The sequence below is a fragment of the Diadema antillarum genome, unplaced genomic scaffold (assembly GCF_040938485.1).
Source record: "Diadema antillarum isolate AM-2024a unplaced genomic scaffold, OU_Dant_1.0 seq00001010_RagTag, whole genome shotgun sequence".
In the NCBI taxonomy this organism is placed as follows: Eukaryota; Metazoa; Echinodermata; class Echinoidea; order Diadematoida; family Diadematidae; genus Diadema; species Diadema antillarum.
In genome coordinates, this window is record NW_027271846.1 from 233,728 (window position 1) to 252,470 (window position 18,743).

The following is an 18,743-nucleotide window of genomic DNA, read 5'->3' on the forward strand; positions in this document are numbered from 1 at the left end:
TGAGACAACGTTTCACTGCGTCCATATTAACAGGAAGAAGAGTTGCTAGCATGGCGAATAACTATCATATCGCGAATCAGCAGCAAAAAAAGTACTACAAGAGTTGTTCCATTGTCGGACTTTTTTCCTTTTTTTTGTCATCATCGTCGAGGTTGTTCTATAGTTTGCTCCATATCCCTCGTTGTTGTGCAAACATTTGTTACGATGTGAATTTCAGTCTCTACTTGGATACACAAAGAGCAAGGAAAAGTTTTGACGGTTTCGGACTAAAAGAACAGAAATACCGTTGCGCATAATTATTCGGCTATTTTCAGTTGCGATCGAAACAAAATGCTATCGATGACGATTGTACTCCTATATCTCATGCGTGCTCGTTCCGTTTACTATTTGACTTTTAAATTTGCCCCATGTCGTTACGGGAGTCTGTCCGTATAGCTGTTCCTCTTCATCAGTTTCTCTGACATCATCCAATGCTTCTCCTTTCTGCAATATGTAGTACGATAAAGATGTAACAACATTTCTAGTGCTGGCTCAAACTGAAAAGTCATTTGCGTTGGTGCTGGATCCGTGTACCTCTCTGTCAAACTTCCGAAGAAACACAATGTTGATGTACTTTATGGCAGTGTGATAACTATCGATTCCAGCAACATTGATGAACGAAGGTGAGCATGCTCGCTGTGATGACTCCCTACAAAATCGTTTAATTTTGCCCCCTCATTGAGAAAATGAGAACTCCACGTTCCGGAAGGGTCAAGGGTCAATGAACTACATTGGCACGAAGCCTCACGGGAAGCGTGCCACGGGACTAGGCGCGCCAGCTCGTTATACACCCTAATATCGTTGTCGCTGAAAATTACGATGTCCATGCAGATGGCACTCTTCGTGTTGATGATGTTACCATGGAAACGCAGAGGGAGCGCATCCACCACGCCGGGGAGATGTGGGCCGGAGCTAGACTCCCATCAGCACGCCGCTGAAATCCGACCCGACCTGTGCTTCGACTCGACGCCCCGAGCTGTTGTCCACGTAGACCGAGGCGTACTGCCCCTCCTGTAAGTATCGTTAAGAGTTTGGTGTAGGATTATCAGCGATGAATGTGTAATGTCGGGAATCATCATCTCTCATTTCCTTCGACATCTCCGAATCTTTTAAAGGAAAATTTTGACTGTGACTGTCGTGACCCCTTACTGCAATGTCGACAGTTGAAATTGAGATAATTGTAATAGGAAACTCATTGTCTGACTGTTTATTGAACAAACCTTATATCAATGAATTTTGTACGTTGTTTTATAACCCATTCTGTGCCAGAGACTTTAGACAGAGTGTACGAGGTATGGCGATTTCCATGTCAATTGACATTCAAAGCAGATTAAATAAAGAATAAAACAGATACCGCTAAATATCGACATTGCATTAGAGTTAAGGCGATATCTAAAACTTTTTCTTACTTATTCATTTGTTTTAGAATATATTTACCATTGTTATTCATCAGAGAAAAGATTCTATTCCCTGGGATAACGTGTAAAATAGCTGCCGATATAACAATAGGCTCATTGCTATGACACCCACTGATACCATCTGCGCATTTCTCTTACCTCTAATCTGAGGAGCCCGGACAACGCTACGGTGAAGACTCGGCTGTTGCTCTCCATTCCCGAAACGAACTCGAGTGACCTAAATTGACCGGAAAAAAAAGTATTGAGGAGCGTATTCTCAGTTCAAGACTTGCTTCTTTCTCGATTGATTGTTTGTACAATTGATTTCCTGTATCAAACATGACATGGATTACAAATGACAATGCTCTTGACACATGAGATTTGAATACAGCAATTTCTTTTGATGTAAAAATAAAGTGGTTCACGGCTGAACTGTCCTGTAAGGCATCAGCATTTCAGTGGCGATGTTCCAGTTAATTTCCAGAGCATTATTGCCCCCCCCCCCAAAAAAAAAGGAAGAAGAATATACAGGAAAATGATTTATACATAGGCCTACAAAACACAAAAGTTATCAATGCATTCATCCAAGCAGCACATGTTTTAAGCCTGATAGTCTCCAGCAGTATCTATGCCCTTTCAGCACGGAGAAAAGTGATGTGGGTTTAATAGCAGTCCAGGACACAGAGAGTAAGTTCTGCCCTGCAATAAATGTATGACGCAAAGACATTACAACTAATAGCATGCATGGTATTCGGACTTAAAAATCCTGGGAAAATAACGGTATTTCAGTGTAGCATTAAAACTTGATGTGTATCGTTGAAAACTAAATTGCACTGTCCAGGATAGAGGAGGGAGGGTACCTTGAATACGTATAATTACGCATAAACACTTCATGTTAAGAGTGACGTCAGCAGCAAGACAAAATTCATGTTGTCACAGCAACAAATCTAACTACTGAATAAGACCATTCAGTTCTACCACCACGTATTTTTTAAGATGATCTCTATTTTGAATTCGGGCGGTGAAAGGTAAACACGCAGTTCTCGGAATCCCCACAAATTCCCGCGAAAATAGCACAAATCTAATGATGTTTGACAAGAGAGGAATGAAGTGTTGTTAAAGCTGGACATTTGGAGAGGGGGTGATCCTTCTCTCTTTAAATGGCAGATGGGTGTCTAATTGTACGGATGCTTCCTGGCCGGAATCCTTTCATGCACAAAGACGCCAGCAAAGCGCATAATGAATCCTACTGAAGGAGGAACGATGGCTTTAGAAAGTGATAATCCCCTTATCTGGGAATCCAAGGCGATTTTAGAGAAGGTGTTTCAAAGGTGGAAACGGTATGATAAGGGCCAGGTAAATCGCGAAGACTAAAGCGATTGGACATTTTATACACACTGTAAAAGCAGCCATATCAGTGAGGTCAGCACCAACCCGCTATAAACGTATATCCCTGCGGTGACGGTTCCCGTAACATCTCAACCGGGAACACTTTTGTGCGGCCCTGCTTTGTGGTTCCAGCGGCATTTTCATTTTATTTAACGTGAGATGGGCATCGTATTACAAAGTGCAATATATCTCCATGCTAACATGCTCGAAAAAATAGTACATGATCGCTTTCCGAACTAAAAAGCGGTTGACAGACAAAAGAAGGACTAAAAAAAGACGGCCCAAATCAGAGCGAGAGACGAAAGGCCGACGCTTTGTTCAAAAGTAGTTATCGAAGTTCTTCGTCGAGCTAGGATGACGTCAATAGTCAATGAAGACCAAAGCGATCAAAGGACGAATGCGCATTAAACATTACATTACCTTGTGGTTTCTGGAATGGGAGAGATACTAGTGCTTTGTTACGAATAACGCAGCACTCTCTTAACTTTAATGACTGTATACCTGAACAGTCATTTCGAATATATTACACTGATGTACATTAGTGTCTGTTTTACATTGCGTGCTTGTGTGTCTGCGTGCGTGCGTGTGTGTGTGTGTGTGTGTGTGTGTGTGTTGATTTTTAAAAGCACAAATCCATATAGGGCCTATACTGCAGACGTCTATCTATTTTGCAATTAAATGAATATGGAGTAACTTCATTCCTTTAATACATATCAACTTTCCCTGAATGATTTTTCCATTTTTGCTTATATTCACACTGTGTGAATTCAAAATTATGACATGCACGCGTATTATCACTGGGTTAGCGTCCTTGCTTTTATGAAAACACCGACTGAGCACCCTATCTTCTTGAAAAAAAAAACAACAACTAGGGGATGGAAATTATTTCTTTTCGTGATTTGGATTTCTTCGATGGAAGTAAAGTAAAGTAATAAAAAAAACCCCTGTCTTTTGAAAGCTACAGACAGACAGACAGACGGATAGACAGACAGGCAGAGACACAGATAAATAGACAAAAGAGAGAGGAGAGAGAGAGGGAGTCTTGAAATAGACAAGTCTCCTTTGTATACCCTAGGTCATTATTTCCCCCGTTAGGCTACAGCTAATGGTACCAATAATAAAGTCCCAGAATGCATTATTTCGATTTGCTCTCTGACTTGTGGTTAAGCCACATTTATCATGAGTCTGCTCCTTTTATTCCCCTCCTAATTCTTATCCTCCCCCTCTCTCTCCCTCAGATTTATCAAGCTACGGAAGAGTTGACAGATTCTATACTGGCAGAGTTTTGGTGCTTCTTGTTTTGAGTCGGGCCAAATCTAGCGTGAAATTTTGGTAAGGTGATCGGTTAGGACAAGAGAATGAGGCGCCTTACCTTCTTGACTTGAAAGGCAAAGAAGTTGTTTGGAAACAACCTTGATTTTATTTGATATCAGAAGAGGGTATATAAATAGTCTATTTAGAACATGTCGTGTTCGGGAGAAGTTGAAAGGTGGGGAGTGGAGAGGGAGGAGGGTCGGGCTGGTGAAAAGGAGTTTGAATTGAGCAAAATCTACCAATGTGCTGGTGGTTCTTGTAACAACACACTGCTAGAAACTAACCCTCCGTATCATTTTTTTTTCTTTATAGAATGGATAGAACGCATTCGTATTTCGTCTTCACATAATCTTTGGGCAGAGATGAACTGCAGCTGGATGCGCATAACAAACAGACAAACGAAGGAACAAACGTAATCGCGGAAACCTCGATAAACTAATCAAAAACACATGATAAATTCACGATATCAATAAATGACAGAAACAACAAAACCTTATACATAATGCTGGATATTGAGAGGATATAATCATAAACTAACAATGCTTGGGCGTAAATCGTTGTTTCAGTTGATTTTCATATTCGTATTTTGTACATGCAAATCAATGTATAGACACAAAATTGAAGCACAAAAAAAAGGGATAATAATTTCAGTAACATCGACGCCAGTAGAACCATTCCCAAAGTTAACTCTTTATTTGGAAGGAAAGTGGTCTATGACAAGAATTGAGATCTTATCATGTAACGAAGCAAAAATCCATCATCCAAAGTGTGGCCAGTCTATTATAAGCAGCACAACGAAAGTGATGGAACAGCTCGAAACGCACACGATGCAAAACTTTTATTTCGGTAACGGTATGATTTTTTTTTTATCTGTGTCACTCGTCTATCATCATATTTATATTTTCAGCTTTCATGTAAGACATGTAAGAGCTGTGGAATTTGTCTTGTGTCTGAAAAACTGTGGGTGGTCATTAACCAAACTTTTTCTGTCCGTAGGAATTTACAAAAAAAAAAAGATAAATGTTTTCTTTTCTTCAAAAAACTGTGTGAGAGTTCAAGAGCTAAGACAGAAGCACATACATGAACTGCTTCTTCTTTTAAAAACATGTTATAATGTTACAGTCCATGCTACATTGAAGTCTTTGATTCTTCTCCTAAACTGGCACGTTTAGGGCCTAAAAATGATACAATTTGGGGTGCACTTTGGAGCAAAATTTACGAGTGACGTCAGAGCCATGCCAAAACGAAACGCTGCGAAGAGAAAATGGACAAATAAACACTCGTCTATCATTACAAGTACTCATTCAAGACCGAACATTTCAGTTGCTGCCGAGTTCCGGAAAAACAGATCAAAAGTACCATCCCTTTATGCTTTTTATATCAGGCAAATATCACTTACATCTTGTCGAGAGCAGTATTGATATTTATTGATATTTATTGCAGTTGGGCTGGACTATTTGTCTCTCGATGTGAAAGCACGTTCAGCCTATCATCGCAATGATTATATGCTAGACGACCTGTTTTTGCATTGTCTCTGTACGAGTCTGTCGTCGTATAAACATATTTAAAAGTAGTGCCCATGGGCCAGCGAGCCACCGCTGTATTATGTCGAGCCTTGCATAATGTAATATATGACATTTTGAACGAGTTCACTATTGTTCTAATGAGGGTCATATTTTCCCCAGTGATGGAAATAATGGCCGGGCAATATCACGCCCGTTGTCTTCATATCATCTTGTATTCCAAATGTAAGGGAGAAGGAGGGGGCAAATGAGCGGGCAATTAACATAATATCATATCAATGGTCTACATGAATACTGGTCGTCGATCGGTCATTATGTAATCACGTGACTAATGCTGCAAGAATTGAAAATGTTACAATGCGAGTAGTGACGTCACATCAAGTAATATGATTTCAGAATTTAACTGGTTGCCGACGGGGCTAAAATGACATGATGAATATTCATGTAGACCATTATAACATAACACATATTGCCGTGTCTACTGTTGTAATATAACATTTGACGGTCCCTTGGGATTTATATTATTTTCCCCTTGAGACAATATTCTCCCTCAGTGCTGTAAGCTTCAGGAAATTATATTCTCTTGGGGAAAATAGAACTCTCACGGGAATGTCAACATCACATCTCTAAAAAGGTAGCATCTGTTTATATACAGCCCGGTCTATGGTGAATTCTTCTTTCGAAGTACTGCCTAACGTTCCACGAGGAACCAACCGCGCAGGTGTGTTAGTGCGCATGAGAATGATGCTGGTACAGGAGTGAAAAACTGATTTTGATTGCTTTGCTTGATGAAATGATTATGAGCTGCTGTTTTGAAGATATCTGAAGCTTTGTCCTGGATTGATGTCATTGAGTGAGGCAGTTGGTTATATTCTGGTCTGTACGCGGAATAAATGAGAATTTAGAGCGATTCATATTTGCTGGTATTAGTCCATGGGCCAGGCCAGATATTGGTACCATCTGAGGTGGCAAAACCTTTTTGGTGTCATTTTGTTTGTCGGGCATAGATATGCTTATCAAGCTATGATAGCATTTCCAAATGAGTAGCTTAGTCATAGTAAATGAATTTTGAACTAATTTGGTCTCGTTGTTATATCCCTATACTTCTGAATCGAAACTAACCGCCATACAAAGAAGAGCACTGTCTTCTGTATGTTCCATAGAGCTGTGAAATGCAGCTCTATGGTATGTTCACAGGTGTTCTGTTGTAAACGGGGTGCGCTTAGTCTTTATTCAAGGCAGCGAAGGGAATATCCAAAGGTTATGATGTCCACGGCGCTTAGTCTTTATTCTAGACGGCGAAGGGAATATCCAAAGCGTATGATACAGTGTGAATCCTTTTATCTAAAAACAACAACAACAACAAAAGCAATTCCTCGTGAATTTTACCGTATCTTTCAATTATTTATCATTTTCCGGCGAAAACGCTACGGTGAAAACGCTGATACCACGCCAATGTCGCTTTATTTCCCTCCAACAATGAAAGATAATGCAAAAACAATGTAGCGGTACACTACAATACATTATAATAAATAACATTGTAAATGAACAGAGTGATTTTTGTTTAAAACTGATGTATTTGTTGATAGGGTGGTATAAAAACAGTATAGATAATCCCTTTTATGAGGAACTTTAGATATGATAACGGTACATTGGTCTAGATAAAGAACTAAGCGCACCGCGTGACAGCTGTGGACATCATAACCCTTTGGATATTCCCTTCGCTGCCTTGAATAAAGACTAAGCGCACCGCGTTTACAACAGAACACCTGTGGACATACAGAAGGCAGTGCTCTTCTTTGTATAGCGGTTTAGTTTCGATTCAGAAGTATAGGGATATAAGTACGAGACCAAATTGGTTAAAAATTCATTTATTATGACTAAGCTACTCATTTGGAAATGCTATCATAACTTGATAAGCATATCTACGCCCGACAAACAAAATGACACCAAAAAGGTTGTGCCACCTCAGATGGTACCAACAACCCATTTTTCGGGTCTTGGCCCATGGACTATATGGGGCTATAACTATTTGCTTATAAAGGTATGTCTGATGGTTTCTCAGACTGGGCACACAGGGGATTGCACCGGAATGGCCAGGCTGCCCGCCATTGTTTTGTGAAATTTCGTGAGCCGGCCCACATTCCATTTTTGTTGTGCTTCCCAAAATTACTCGTTGCATGCATTGTATACAAGTACATGTATACAAGTTATAACCTATGTGTATTTATGAAAAACTTACTTGTGAATTTCATGGAATTATAGTCTCTACAAGGGTACTTGTTCACAGCATGTATGTCGACAGTTAGTGACATCTACTTAAAGCCGTAAACCCGTGTCTTTACAAAATTCCTTTCATTAAGGGCATGCTTTTATAGTTGGTTGTTGGAATCAGTTCAGGTGGAAATGTGACAAGTTGTATAACCGCAAAAAAAAAAGTATGCGGGGGAGATAGGTCGAACATTGGAATTTCTGAAAATATTTCGCCTGTTTCTATTCGTATACAGTTTCAAAGAAGTCCTAAAGAATTTGTGTTATGATTAGAGTAAAATTGAATTGTTCGGGCATTGCAGGGCCGCGTAGCGGAGGAGGAGTTCTTCACACGTACTGGACAATGGGCTGCCATATACGGAGGGTAATATTTAACACGTCCCTTTGTTTCGTGCGCCAAAATGGCTTTCATTCATCGGTGACAAACTAGCTGTCCTTAGCTACGGGAGACCATGGGAACGTAGCAGATATCGAAAACACGAGCACGATTTTTTTTTTTCGTAAAGCAATGTAAGCTTACATTGTCGAGAAAGGTTATGAACTTTGAAACAAACACGTGCGTACAATTTTCAAAACAATGTTTTGTTGTGTTCTCTCGAAGAAAAAGCATTACGAACTGCGTGAGTATTTGATTTCAGGAGAAAAGAGGTATTTTTTTACCCTAACAAAAAGGGTCAATTTATTTCTCGATATATTCAAGGAAAATACTGTAAAGTCAGGAATTTAGTTTCTGGTAGGGCTAGTATATAATTCCTTGGGTACAATAATTCGTAGAGGTTCCCAATGCTCGGATTCACGGACTATCTTTTTGATATGATAACATAAATTGCATATGGGTATTAAACGCCTCGAGTTCAAGACTTTAACTGCTAACTCGGATCATTAAGCCGACGTAAGGAGATAGTGAAAATAATGTTGATGGTTACGCTGATTATAATGATGACAGTAATGACGACAATGATAATGATAACGATAATAACGGTAGTAGCGGCCGTCGTCGTCGTCGTATAGTAGTAGTCTACCTGGTAGGAGGTGCCTATGTAGTAGTAGCAGTAGTAGTAGTAGTAGTAGTGGTGGTGGTAGTAGAATACGTAGTATAGTGGTAGTAGTTATAGTGGTAGATAGTATAGTGGTGATAGTAGTGGTGGCGGTTTTGCAGTGGTGATGGTGGTAGTCGTAGTAGCAGTATTTTTAGGAGTAGTAGTGACAATGGAACTAATTGACCATACTGTTGTACCCCACCTCCCTGGTTGTACTCACGTGTGTCTCTGACACATGGAGTTGATGCAGATAAGCACCCGGACGTTGTCCCGTGGCTTTATCGTGCGTTCCTTCACTTCGGACAGTCGCTGTGCTACATGCAGGTTGGCCGCTAGCTGGTAGATAGCCGTGCGCGGCGCCGTGAATCGGCCGGATCGAACGTCCAGACCACGCCCTCTTTCAAAGGACCCTGTATCCAAAGGCTGGAAGAAAGGTTAGAGTTCGTTATTCGAAAGGTTTGCTTATCCGAAAATGAGATAAGATTCGGTAATCAGAAGGGTCCCCCCCCCCCCCCCCCCCCAAGGTTAGCTATTATAGTCCGACAAATGAAATAAAGTTCGTTAATCAAAAGGTTCCGTTAAATCGTAAATGAGAATAAAGTTCGTAGTTCCGGAGGTTCGTTGATCTGAAAAAGAAAAAAAAAAAGAAAAAAAAAAAGGTTCGTTGATCAGAAAGTTCACAATTCAGAAAGTTCGCTTATCCGAAACTAAAGTAAGATTTGTTAATCAGAAGGTTTGTTATCCCGAAGGTTCGTTAATCCGAAAATAAAATAAGATTCGGTATTTCGAAGGATCTTTAATTCGACATGATAGGATTCTCTACCCGGAAGGTCGTAATTCTAAAATGTAGAACAAAGGTTCGTTCGTACGCATTTTTTTTTTTTCATTTTCAGATAAACGAACCTTCGGAATTCGAACCTTACTCTCATTTTTGGCTGAACGAACCTTCGAATAACGAACATCACGTCGTGTCGTCGCTTCTTGTAAATCGTTTAATTCAAAGGCATTTGCGAGCAGTTAATTTAAGAACAGAAACACTGAGTCTCATTTGATAATTAGATAGTATAGGGCGCTAAGACACTTTCGTTTGATATGACTGTAGAGACGATCAATACATATTCACAGATTTAACGATTTCGTTTCGAGAACGCTCAAGGTACATTAAAGGTCTTGCAAGGCTTGATTGCAATTTTGGAAAGACTGCAACTTGCATGAGTTACGTGAGCAAAATTCTGATGGTGATGGGCGCTCGGAAGTGGCGTACTATGGAATCTTGTAACGCTGTCAGAAGCGTTTACCCGAACGCGTAATCGCTTCTTCGAGGGCGCCTTTTATACTTCCGCTTTGATCGTTTGCACAGATTATAGCACATGCAGAAAGGGCGTTATAGAGAGAGCAAAAATTAACAACATGAAAAACAAGAACAAAACTCAGAGTGGGTAAATAACGGATACTGCTTGAGCTTACCGTCCTGAAATTGTCGATTTCTATTAAACTTTTCCCGGGGATTTTGATATCTTTGCTGAGCTTACAGTGGAACGCGACAGGCAGCGTTGGGAGCAGCGTTAACTCCTCCACAGCGGGAACATGTAGGTCGGTTCCGCGCGTGATGTTTACCAAACAACTTGGACACTGTGTACAGACAGAGAGAGATGACAAACTTGATTAAGCCTTTCACAGTCGTTAAAGTTGGTTTAAGAAGTCATTGTGCCCCTGAATAATTTGAAGTATCTCTCAATCTAATAGATAGGTTGATAAAAATTACGAAAACTAATGAACATAAAGATCATAAATATAATACACACAACGACATAATAATTAAGAAAATAAAAACACGAAAATTACCCGATTGAGAACAGAAAAGTATTTTAAAAAATTGAAAAATGAAATGTGCTCAAATGTATATATATATATATATATATATATATATATATATATAATGTAAATTGTAACATAAGTAAACATATCTGTAATCTCTGTTTTGAAATAATTAGTCGTGATCTTCGGCATCTGCTACGCCATTGTTTTCCAAGTTCTTATTAATCACATACACATATCTATTTATTCATATACATTGTATTTATTCATCAAACGTTTTTCAATGAGGCGAAAGGCATGAATTTGCTACTTATATCCCACTTGATTGGAAAGTCATAAAAACAACTCGATCTAATCAGAAACTGCCAGTTCGGGGTTAGTGTCATTTCGTTATGTTGGATACGATCCAAATCCAAGACAACCCGAGATGACTTAGGATTTGTTTTTATGCTCGACCACTGAACCTACCCCTTTTTTGAGCTTTTAATCTCTTCAGCAAATTTTCTAAGAATTATTTTGAAATCATGTCATGATCCTTTAAGATCATGATGTAATGGCGAAAGGTTGTCACATGATGAAATTTATTTTCTATTTTTATTTTGTTTATATATGTGAACTTATGCGAGTTTTCCTATTTGTCTGTCCCCTTTCTCTCCCCATCTTTAAACTAGCCCCCGACAATACGTTTCAGTTTTAATCCCCACCGCAAGATTCAAAGAATCATTTTGAAGTCGTGTTATGATCCTTTAAGACGATGTCACGGCGGAGGATGGCACAAGATGTAAAGAAAAATTATTTACTTTATATGTGAACTTAAACTTTTCTGCTTCATTGCCTTCTCTCTCTCTCTCTCTCTCTCTCAAACACACACACACACACACAACTAATACCACCTCATGAAATGCTTGAGATTGAAATGTCCCCAGCAATTTTCAAAGAATAATTCTTAAAGTCATGCTATAAATCCTTTAAGATGATGATATAATGGCGGAGGAAGTTACATGGCAAAATTTGTGATTTACTTTTTGTTCGAACTTTAACTTTTCTTTTTCTCTGTACCCCTTTGTCTCCCTAACTCTCTCTCTCTCCCTCTCTTTCTCTTTAATTGCCCCTCTTCACATGCTTGAGATTTTAATCACCCCAGCAATTTTCGAAGAATCATTCGAAAGTCATGCTATAATCCTTTAAGATGATGATAGTTGTGACGGCCAAAGGTTGCCACATGACATTCAGATATTGATCATTTCATTATTTGTAAACTTTATATTATTCCAATGTACTTTATCTTTTCTATTTCAATGTACTTTACCTTTTCTATTTCAATGTACCTTATCTTTTCTATTTCAATGTACTTTATCTTTTCTATTACAATGTACTTTATCTTTTCTATTTCAATGTACTTTATCTTTTGTATTTCAATGTACTTTATTTTTTCTGTTTCAATGTACTTTATCTCTTCTACTTCAATGTACTTTATCTTTTCTGTTTCAATGTACTTTATCTTTTCTATTTCAATGTACTTTATCTTTTCTATTTCAATGTACTTTATCTTTTCTATTTCAATGTACTTTACCTTTTCTATTTCAATGTACCTTATCTTTTCTATTTCAATGTACTTTATCTTTTCTATTACAATGTACTTTATCTTTTCTATTTCAATGTACTTTATCTTTTGTATTTCAATGTACTTTATCTTTTCTGTTTCAATGTACTTTATCTCTTCTATTTCAATGTACTTTATCTCTTCTATTCCAATGTACTTTATCTTTTCTATTCCAATGTACTTCATCTTTTCTATTACAATGTACTTTATCTTTTCAATTACAATGTACTTTATATTTTCTATTTCAATGTACTTTATCTTTTGTATTTCAATGTACTTTATGCTTTATTTCAGTGTCTCCTCTCTCTCTCTCTCTCTCTCTCTGTACTTGACCTTGTCCTTAAAAAGGGCAAGGACAAACTATTCACGTCCTTGGTCCTGCAAGACTTACTTTTTAGTGGAACACTAATTTCCATCGCCATATTTATTTGATTAATCTTTACGTTGACAAATCGTGCATTGTTCTTTTTTTTTTCTCGCTATAACACCACTCTTACACATATCTTGTATTATATTAAATGACTTCTCCTTCCAAAATGTTTAAAAGTTGAGTTGATATTGGTAATATTTTGTATGACGTACAAGTGCACGCACGCTTGTCCAGGTGCTTTTAGTCTTGCGTGCGTGCAGAGTGTTCCCACCACACACAATTGATTTATCCGTCATGAATATTTATACCCTTGAGAATAATTTCAATTGATTTTGTGCTATGTAAATGCTCTTTGTATATACTGAACTTATTTTGTGTCACATTACATTGTCATTGATGGATGTTGTAAACACAACACTTTATGATTTGTGTGGAAACCTAATAAATGAAATGAAATGAAATGAAATGTATTTCCTCTTATTGATGGAAAGAATACATTATTGAGTTGAATTGAATTGTATCGTATTGTATTGTATTGTAATGTATTGTATTGTATTGTATTGTATTGTATTGTATTGTATTGTATTGTATTGTATTGTATTGAATTGTATCGAATTGAATTGTATTGTATTGAATTGTATCTAATTGAATGGAATTGAATTGAATTAAAAGCTGCCAAGGGGGAGGGGGGGGGGATAGTGGTTCCGTAAACAGGTGGTCTTTACTAACAGGGAACTCCTGAAGCAGAATAATGTCTATAATAAAGTTCACTGTTTTGAAATAATCCGTCATGACCTCCGGCATTTGCTATACCGTTGTTTTTGCCAAATTATTACTTTTCATTAGAATTAAAATGATATGAAATTATTGAATATTTGGTCAAACAATAATGACCACTGTATATACACGGTGAGGGGGATTCATTTAAAATTTTGGTGTGGATGTCGTCTCAGCCCCAACAAGAATTTTATTCATATCTTTCATGCGGAAGTCAAAATGGAACGTGTAATGCTCAAACATGGCAATCCGACGGGGTATACGATAGTTAGAATGTCTCCCAGCTTCCGTTTTGTTCCCCTCATCAATCGATCAGGATTTTCTTCAAGGTCGGGCGTTAGTCATTTTGTCTTCTTGCTTTCCTTCTTTTGATATCTATGCGATTGACTAGCTCTGATTTGATAGTAAAAAGAGGGAATTCTTTGAGCCTTTCGGGACATTGACTGATCACGCCTGATCCAGCTTTCTAGCACGATTTTGACAGCATTTTATCCCCTGTGTATATTGAGTGCCAATTTTGGTCTGCATGTGAATCTAGCTATTCTTCAGGAACAGGTTGGTGATTTGACAGAAAGGGTTTGAATCGAAAATTGATTGCTTCTAATATTTTGCTGACACAAAATTCACGTCAGGTCATATACTTGACGTTATACTACCCACAGGCCACAGTATACTTTTAGTTCAGCGAATGATCAAGCAGATCAGGTGAGCATGAACGCTTTAATTCAATTGCAGGGAAGCGAAACACGTCATTTTGTGATAAAAACAATCAAGAGCCAAATACCGCCGCCTATGTGACAGACGTAATTGCCAACGTATGACCTTTTCCCGTCTTCGAGATTTTTGATGAACTTCCTAGCTCGATATTCGATGGACATCTTAGCGATGAATGGTGATCTATATCTATGTAACTGTATATCCATATATATACATATGAAGAGTTTGTTTGCAAAAAACCGATAAGTCCATTTTTGAAGATTTTGAATTAAGGTCTCTGTCATAAAGTACAAAATAATAACTATTAAATTATGATATTGGTCACTACATATAAAGGTACATTTTTGAAGTTATGGTCAAATGAAGCCAAAATTTTCTTATTATTCTCTTTATTTTTCTTGACCTTTAATCGCAAATATCTCCATTTGGCAAATATGGACTTATCTGTTTTTGCAAACAAACTCTTCATATATATATATATGTATATATATATATATATATATATATATATATATATATCTTACAGGAGATATTTGAATTGATCATACTCACACTTTCTCCTATGATTATCTGTGCTCTTCTCTCGGCTGCCTCTGTAACAGCGGATTACGGAATAGAAATGAAACATATATAGAATCAAATGCAGTCGAGGGTATAAATATACAGAACGAATCGCGTGTATCCTTCTATTCTGATGCTATTTAACTAGATGTAGTGGAGCCTTGAGGTAAAATAAATGGTTAATCGCTTGAATCGCATGTTTCATCATGTGGAGAATACTCTTGACATGTTATGATAAAAAAAAATATCGCACATAATTCTTATATTCTGCATCAATATCGGACATACATCGCAGCTTACTGATTGCGTAAGATTTCAGGATGATTATCACTTTATCTTCTACAGAACTGTTAAAGGATCTTACCTCTAATGAGTACCCTGAATTCCGTCAGGAGCTCTTGTTTGGTAATCTGGGCACCAGGTGGACCCGGGGGCCCTCTGGGCCCAGGAGGTCCTGCTGGACCTTCCGCAACGGGCTGCATTGAGGGCAAAGACATGTGGAAATGGTGACGATAGTGAACTCGGGTAATTTCATATAGATTGCATGACTTTTACTTGGTATAAGGTAACAGCAAGCAAGTTGTCCTTTCAAAAATGAAATGAACGTCTCAAATTCTTGAACGTACAGAGACATCATATATACACACACAAAAGTTATTCAGTTTAGATACTAAGTTCAATCTATCTTTAAAAAATAAGATATGAGTCATAACATCGGCGAAATCGTAATTAAATCGGAAATCGATCTCCTTACCGGTCTCCCATTGAACTAAGCATACATCTTTATTGATTGTCTATTATTATTTAATTTTACATAAAATCAATAAGAACAACACGTATCCTCTGTGCCAAATTATTTTCGTTTTGTAACAGTCTCGCAGCGATGACTTCTGTTGAGAAACATCGATCAAGAATCAAAGCCATGTTCGCATCCTCGACTCAGTGGACGGCTTGCCAAATTCTATTATTTTGGTCAAACCGAGCACCAACTGTTCGATTATTCGCCATTTGCCACAATACATTAGAAGTCTCTTAGCCTTAGCACAGTTATTGCATTAATTTTAAAGCGCAGCAAAGCTTGCAATCTTCTCTGCTCTCTTGCTGTACTGCATTTCTAGCGTAAACATTTCAATAAAAAGTTACATGCCTCTGACAAAAAGAATGTTTTCCTATAAAGTGCTCACGCTGTACGGTCTCAGAATAATTGACACACAGGGGTTTAATACCATGGCACACAAAGTCATTTTTTTTTTGCGAACAAACCAATTGAAAGATGTGAGATGATGACACCATCCTTCTGTCAATTTGCGCGTATTTAGTGAATATTACAGAATTTATCAATTCCTTATCTGTAATTTCTCGTGTCCGAATATGATGGAGCTTCCAATCATCAATTTGTTCTAACTCTATTCATAAGCCAACCTGCACATGCTGTAGAATCAAACTTTCAGATCATGTACCGTTGCTATCTCAAAATATATTTCCGGTATAAGTCGCTTCCATTCATCGCTTCTATACCACGTTCCATGGTATTGATTCTTTTCAAGGCAAACGCGTCAGCTCGAATGATTTGAATAATCGGCGGCTTTGTGAGCGTTCCATATTTAGCTGCCCAACCATGAAATAATCTCTGTTTTCTGCACGAAAATCTGTATTTCGGTAATATCGTAAGCACGTCTCGCTCCATTTGCTGCCCACGATAGCATCTGGTATAGCGCGTCCAGCTTTAGAATCAGCCCCAAAAATGGTGCGATAAAACCACCGCATCAAGGCCTCGTGGGATCGAACAATAGCTACGGGATCGACGGTAATTGGGCTACAAAATCGCGCAGAAATCAATCATCTTCACACGGTGGGTTGAGGTTCAAATCACCGCAATATCTAGTTCACAGTCATTCATGTATGGAACTGAGGTTGAAGTGATAACTATAGGGGAAACACACCATGTTAAAGTTAATGATATAATGTGTTGAATACAGTGGCAATTCATTTCGCTCAGCTGTATTTCAATATTATGGTGCACTATTCGACAAGTTTAAAGGTGTAGTTGTAACGGATTGTACATGTTTTTCTTTATATTTTTCTTTGCGTAATGATGGTGTGTGTGTGTGTGTGTGTCTCTCTCTCTCTCTCTGTCGGGGGGGGGGGGGGGGGGGAAGGTGGAGGTGGGTGATGTCAACCAGAACAACATTTAGCATACTTATTATATGGCAATATCCTCTTATCAATGATTAATTCATTTTATTTTGCCGTTGTAAATGTTTTTAAGAAGAAAAAGAATAGATTATGTTTTATTATGAAAGTGGTCCGGAGTTTATACAAAAATCGATTGCATTATAAGCAAAAGCGAATAAAGGAATCACATGAAACTTCGCACGACGACAATCCATGCTAAAATCAACCAAGTGATCACCCACCCAATTAGCCCATCCTCCGAACTCACCAATCTTCTCGAATTCTTCTTCTTTTTATCGCATTTCTTTTTCGACGAAGACGACGAGGAGGTCGACGAGCCCCCCGACCGAGATGAATGACGGACGAACGACAACCAGCTGCCCTCTGGATCCACCCGTCTTGGACTGTCCTCCGGACCCGTCTATCAAGGGGAGCAAGAATAGGAGAAGGATGATGACAAGGATGAGTATGATATCAAAAAATGGCCCCAAAATTCAAAAGGATACCTTGTGAAAATAGGACCAGATAGACTGGTGACTACGGGGTCATCCCACAAGACCGACACCCACGAGTCATACAGCCCACGAGTTCGACATCGAAAAAATGATAACAGCTCACGAGTCATACAGCCCATGAGTTCGACACTAGGACTGGTAAAAACAGCCCATAAAGAGTACGACAGATACAACACGGGGCTTAATGTGTCGGTCTCGTAGGTCTTGTTAACTTAGCGTTGATCTCATGGGCTGCATGACTAGTGAGCTGCATAACTCATTGACTGTATGACTCGTGAGCTCTGTGACTCGTGGGCTGTATGACTCGTGGGTGTCAGTCTCGTGATGTGCACCCGTGACTACGAGCAAATCATACCTCTGTCGAAAATGTACAGAATATGCAGTATATGAATATATGAATATTAGTACAGTATTGATTTCTTGTGAGTGTGTGTGTGTGTGTGTGTGTGTATGTGTGTGTGTGTGCGTGCGTGTGTCTCTTCACACCTACTCGCGCTTGGCGAACTTTTTTTTTTTCAAGCGACCCTAATCCGCAAACTTTACTCAGCCCGACGACATATTGGTTTTGCAGTTCACCTCCCGACATGGGGTCGAAAAACCACACGTGTTATATACCGCAAGGTGGATTGGTATCCAGAGCCTTTCAGCATCCCACGTAAAGTCCGTTTTTTCCGATTTGGGGACCACAACACTGATGACTTTTTACGCATAAAATTCTAGTAAGAGATATGTAACCAAGCTTTTCTCGATCGTCTGGATATGAAACTATGAAGAACTTGCTGTTGATGTGTTTTTTTTTTTGGGGGGGGGGGGTGGGATGGGGTATCTCCTCATCTTCTGTGGAGAGGAACAAAAGTGGAGTCAGGAAAAAATTTGGGCATACCAACAGCACTCCCCTTTTGAATGTGCATGGTTTTCATATTTCCAGATGATGAGAATTGTGTTTTAAGGTATGATATCATGCTTAATATTTAGAATTACTACACATAATCGGGGAGAGGGGTGGAATTGTGCAGCCTGAAAACTTCCCCCTGTTTTTAAACTTTCGTATTGTTGCATGAAAACAAAACGAATGAAATATCTGCTTCTACCAGCATTCATACATCCTTAATAATCTCACATTCGATTTAACTCTTACAATCAATGAATCATTCGAGCTTTATAGTCCCTAACAAGATTTCTCTCTTCTCTGCTATAGAAGGAAAGAAAGAAAAAAAGAAAGTAAAAAAGTGTG

At 38.5% G+C, this 18,743-nt stretch overlaps 1 protein-coding gene across 1 annotated transcript; it reads right to left on the minus strand.

Annotated features, from left to right (window-relative positions):
- Positions 1-951: 951 nt before the first annotated feature.
- On the minus strand, positions 952-18,095 carry LOC139742630 (adipolin-like). Its single transcript, XM_071653155.1, has 8 exons — positions 18,048-18,095; positions 17,263-17,415; positions 15,184-15,295; positions 14,811-14,851; positions 10,441-10,605; positions 9,194-9,396; positions 1,596-1,674; positions 952-1,050 (listed from the first exon to the last, which is right to left on the minus strand). Exons 1-8 carry the CDS (start codon positions 18,093-18,095, stop codon positions 952-954), a joined length of 900 nt encoding a protein of 299 aa, XP_071509256.1.
- Positions 18,096-18,743: the final 648 nt, after the last annotated feature.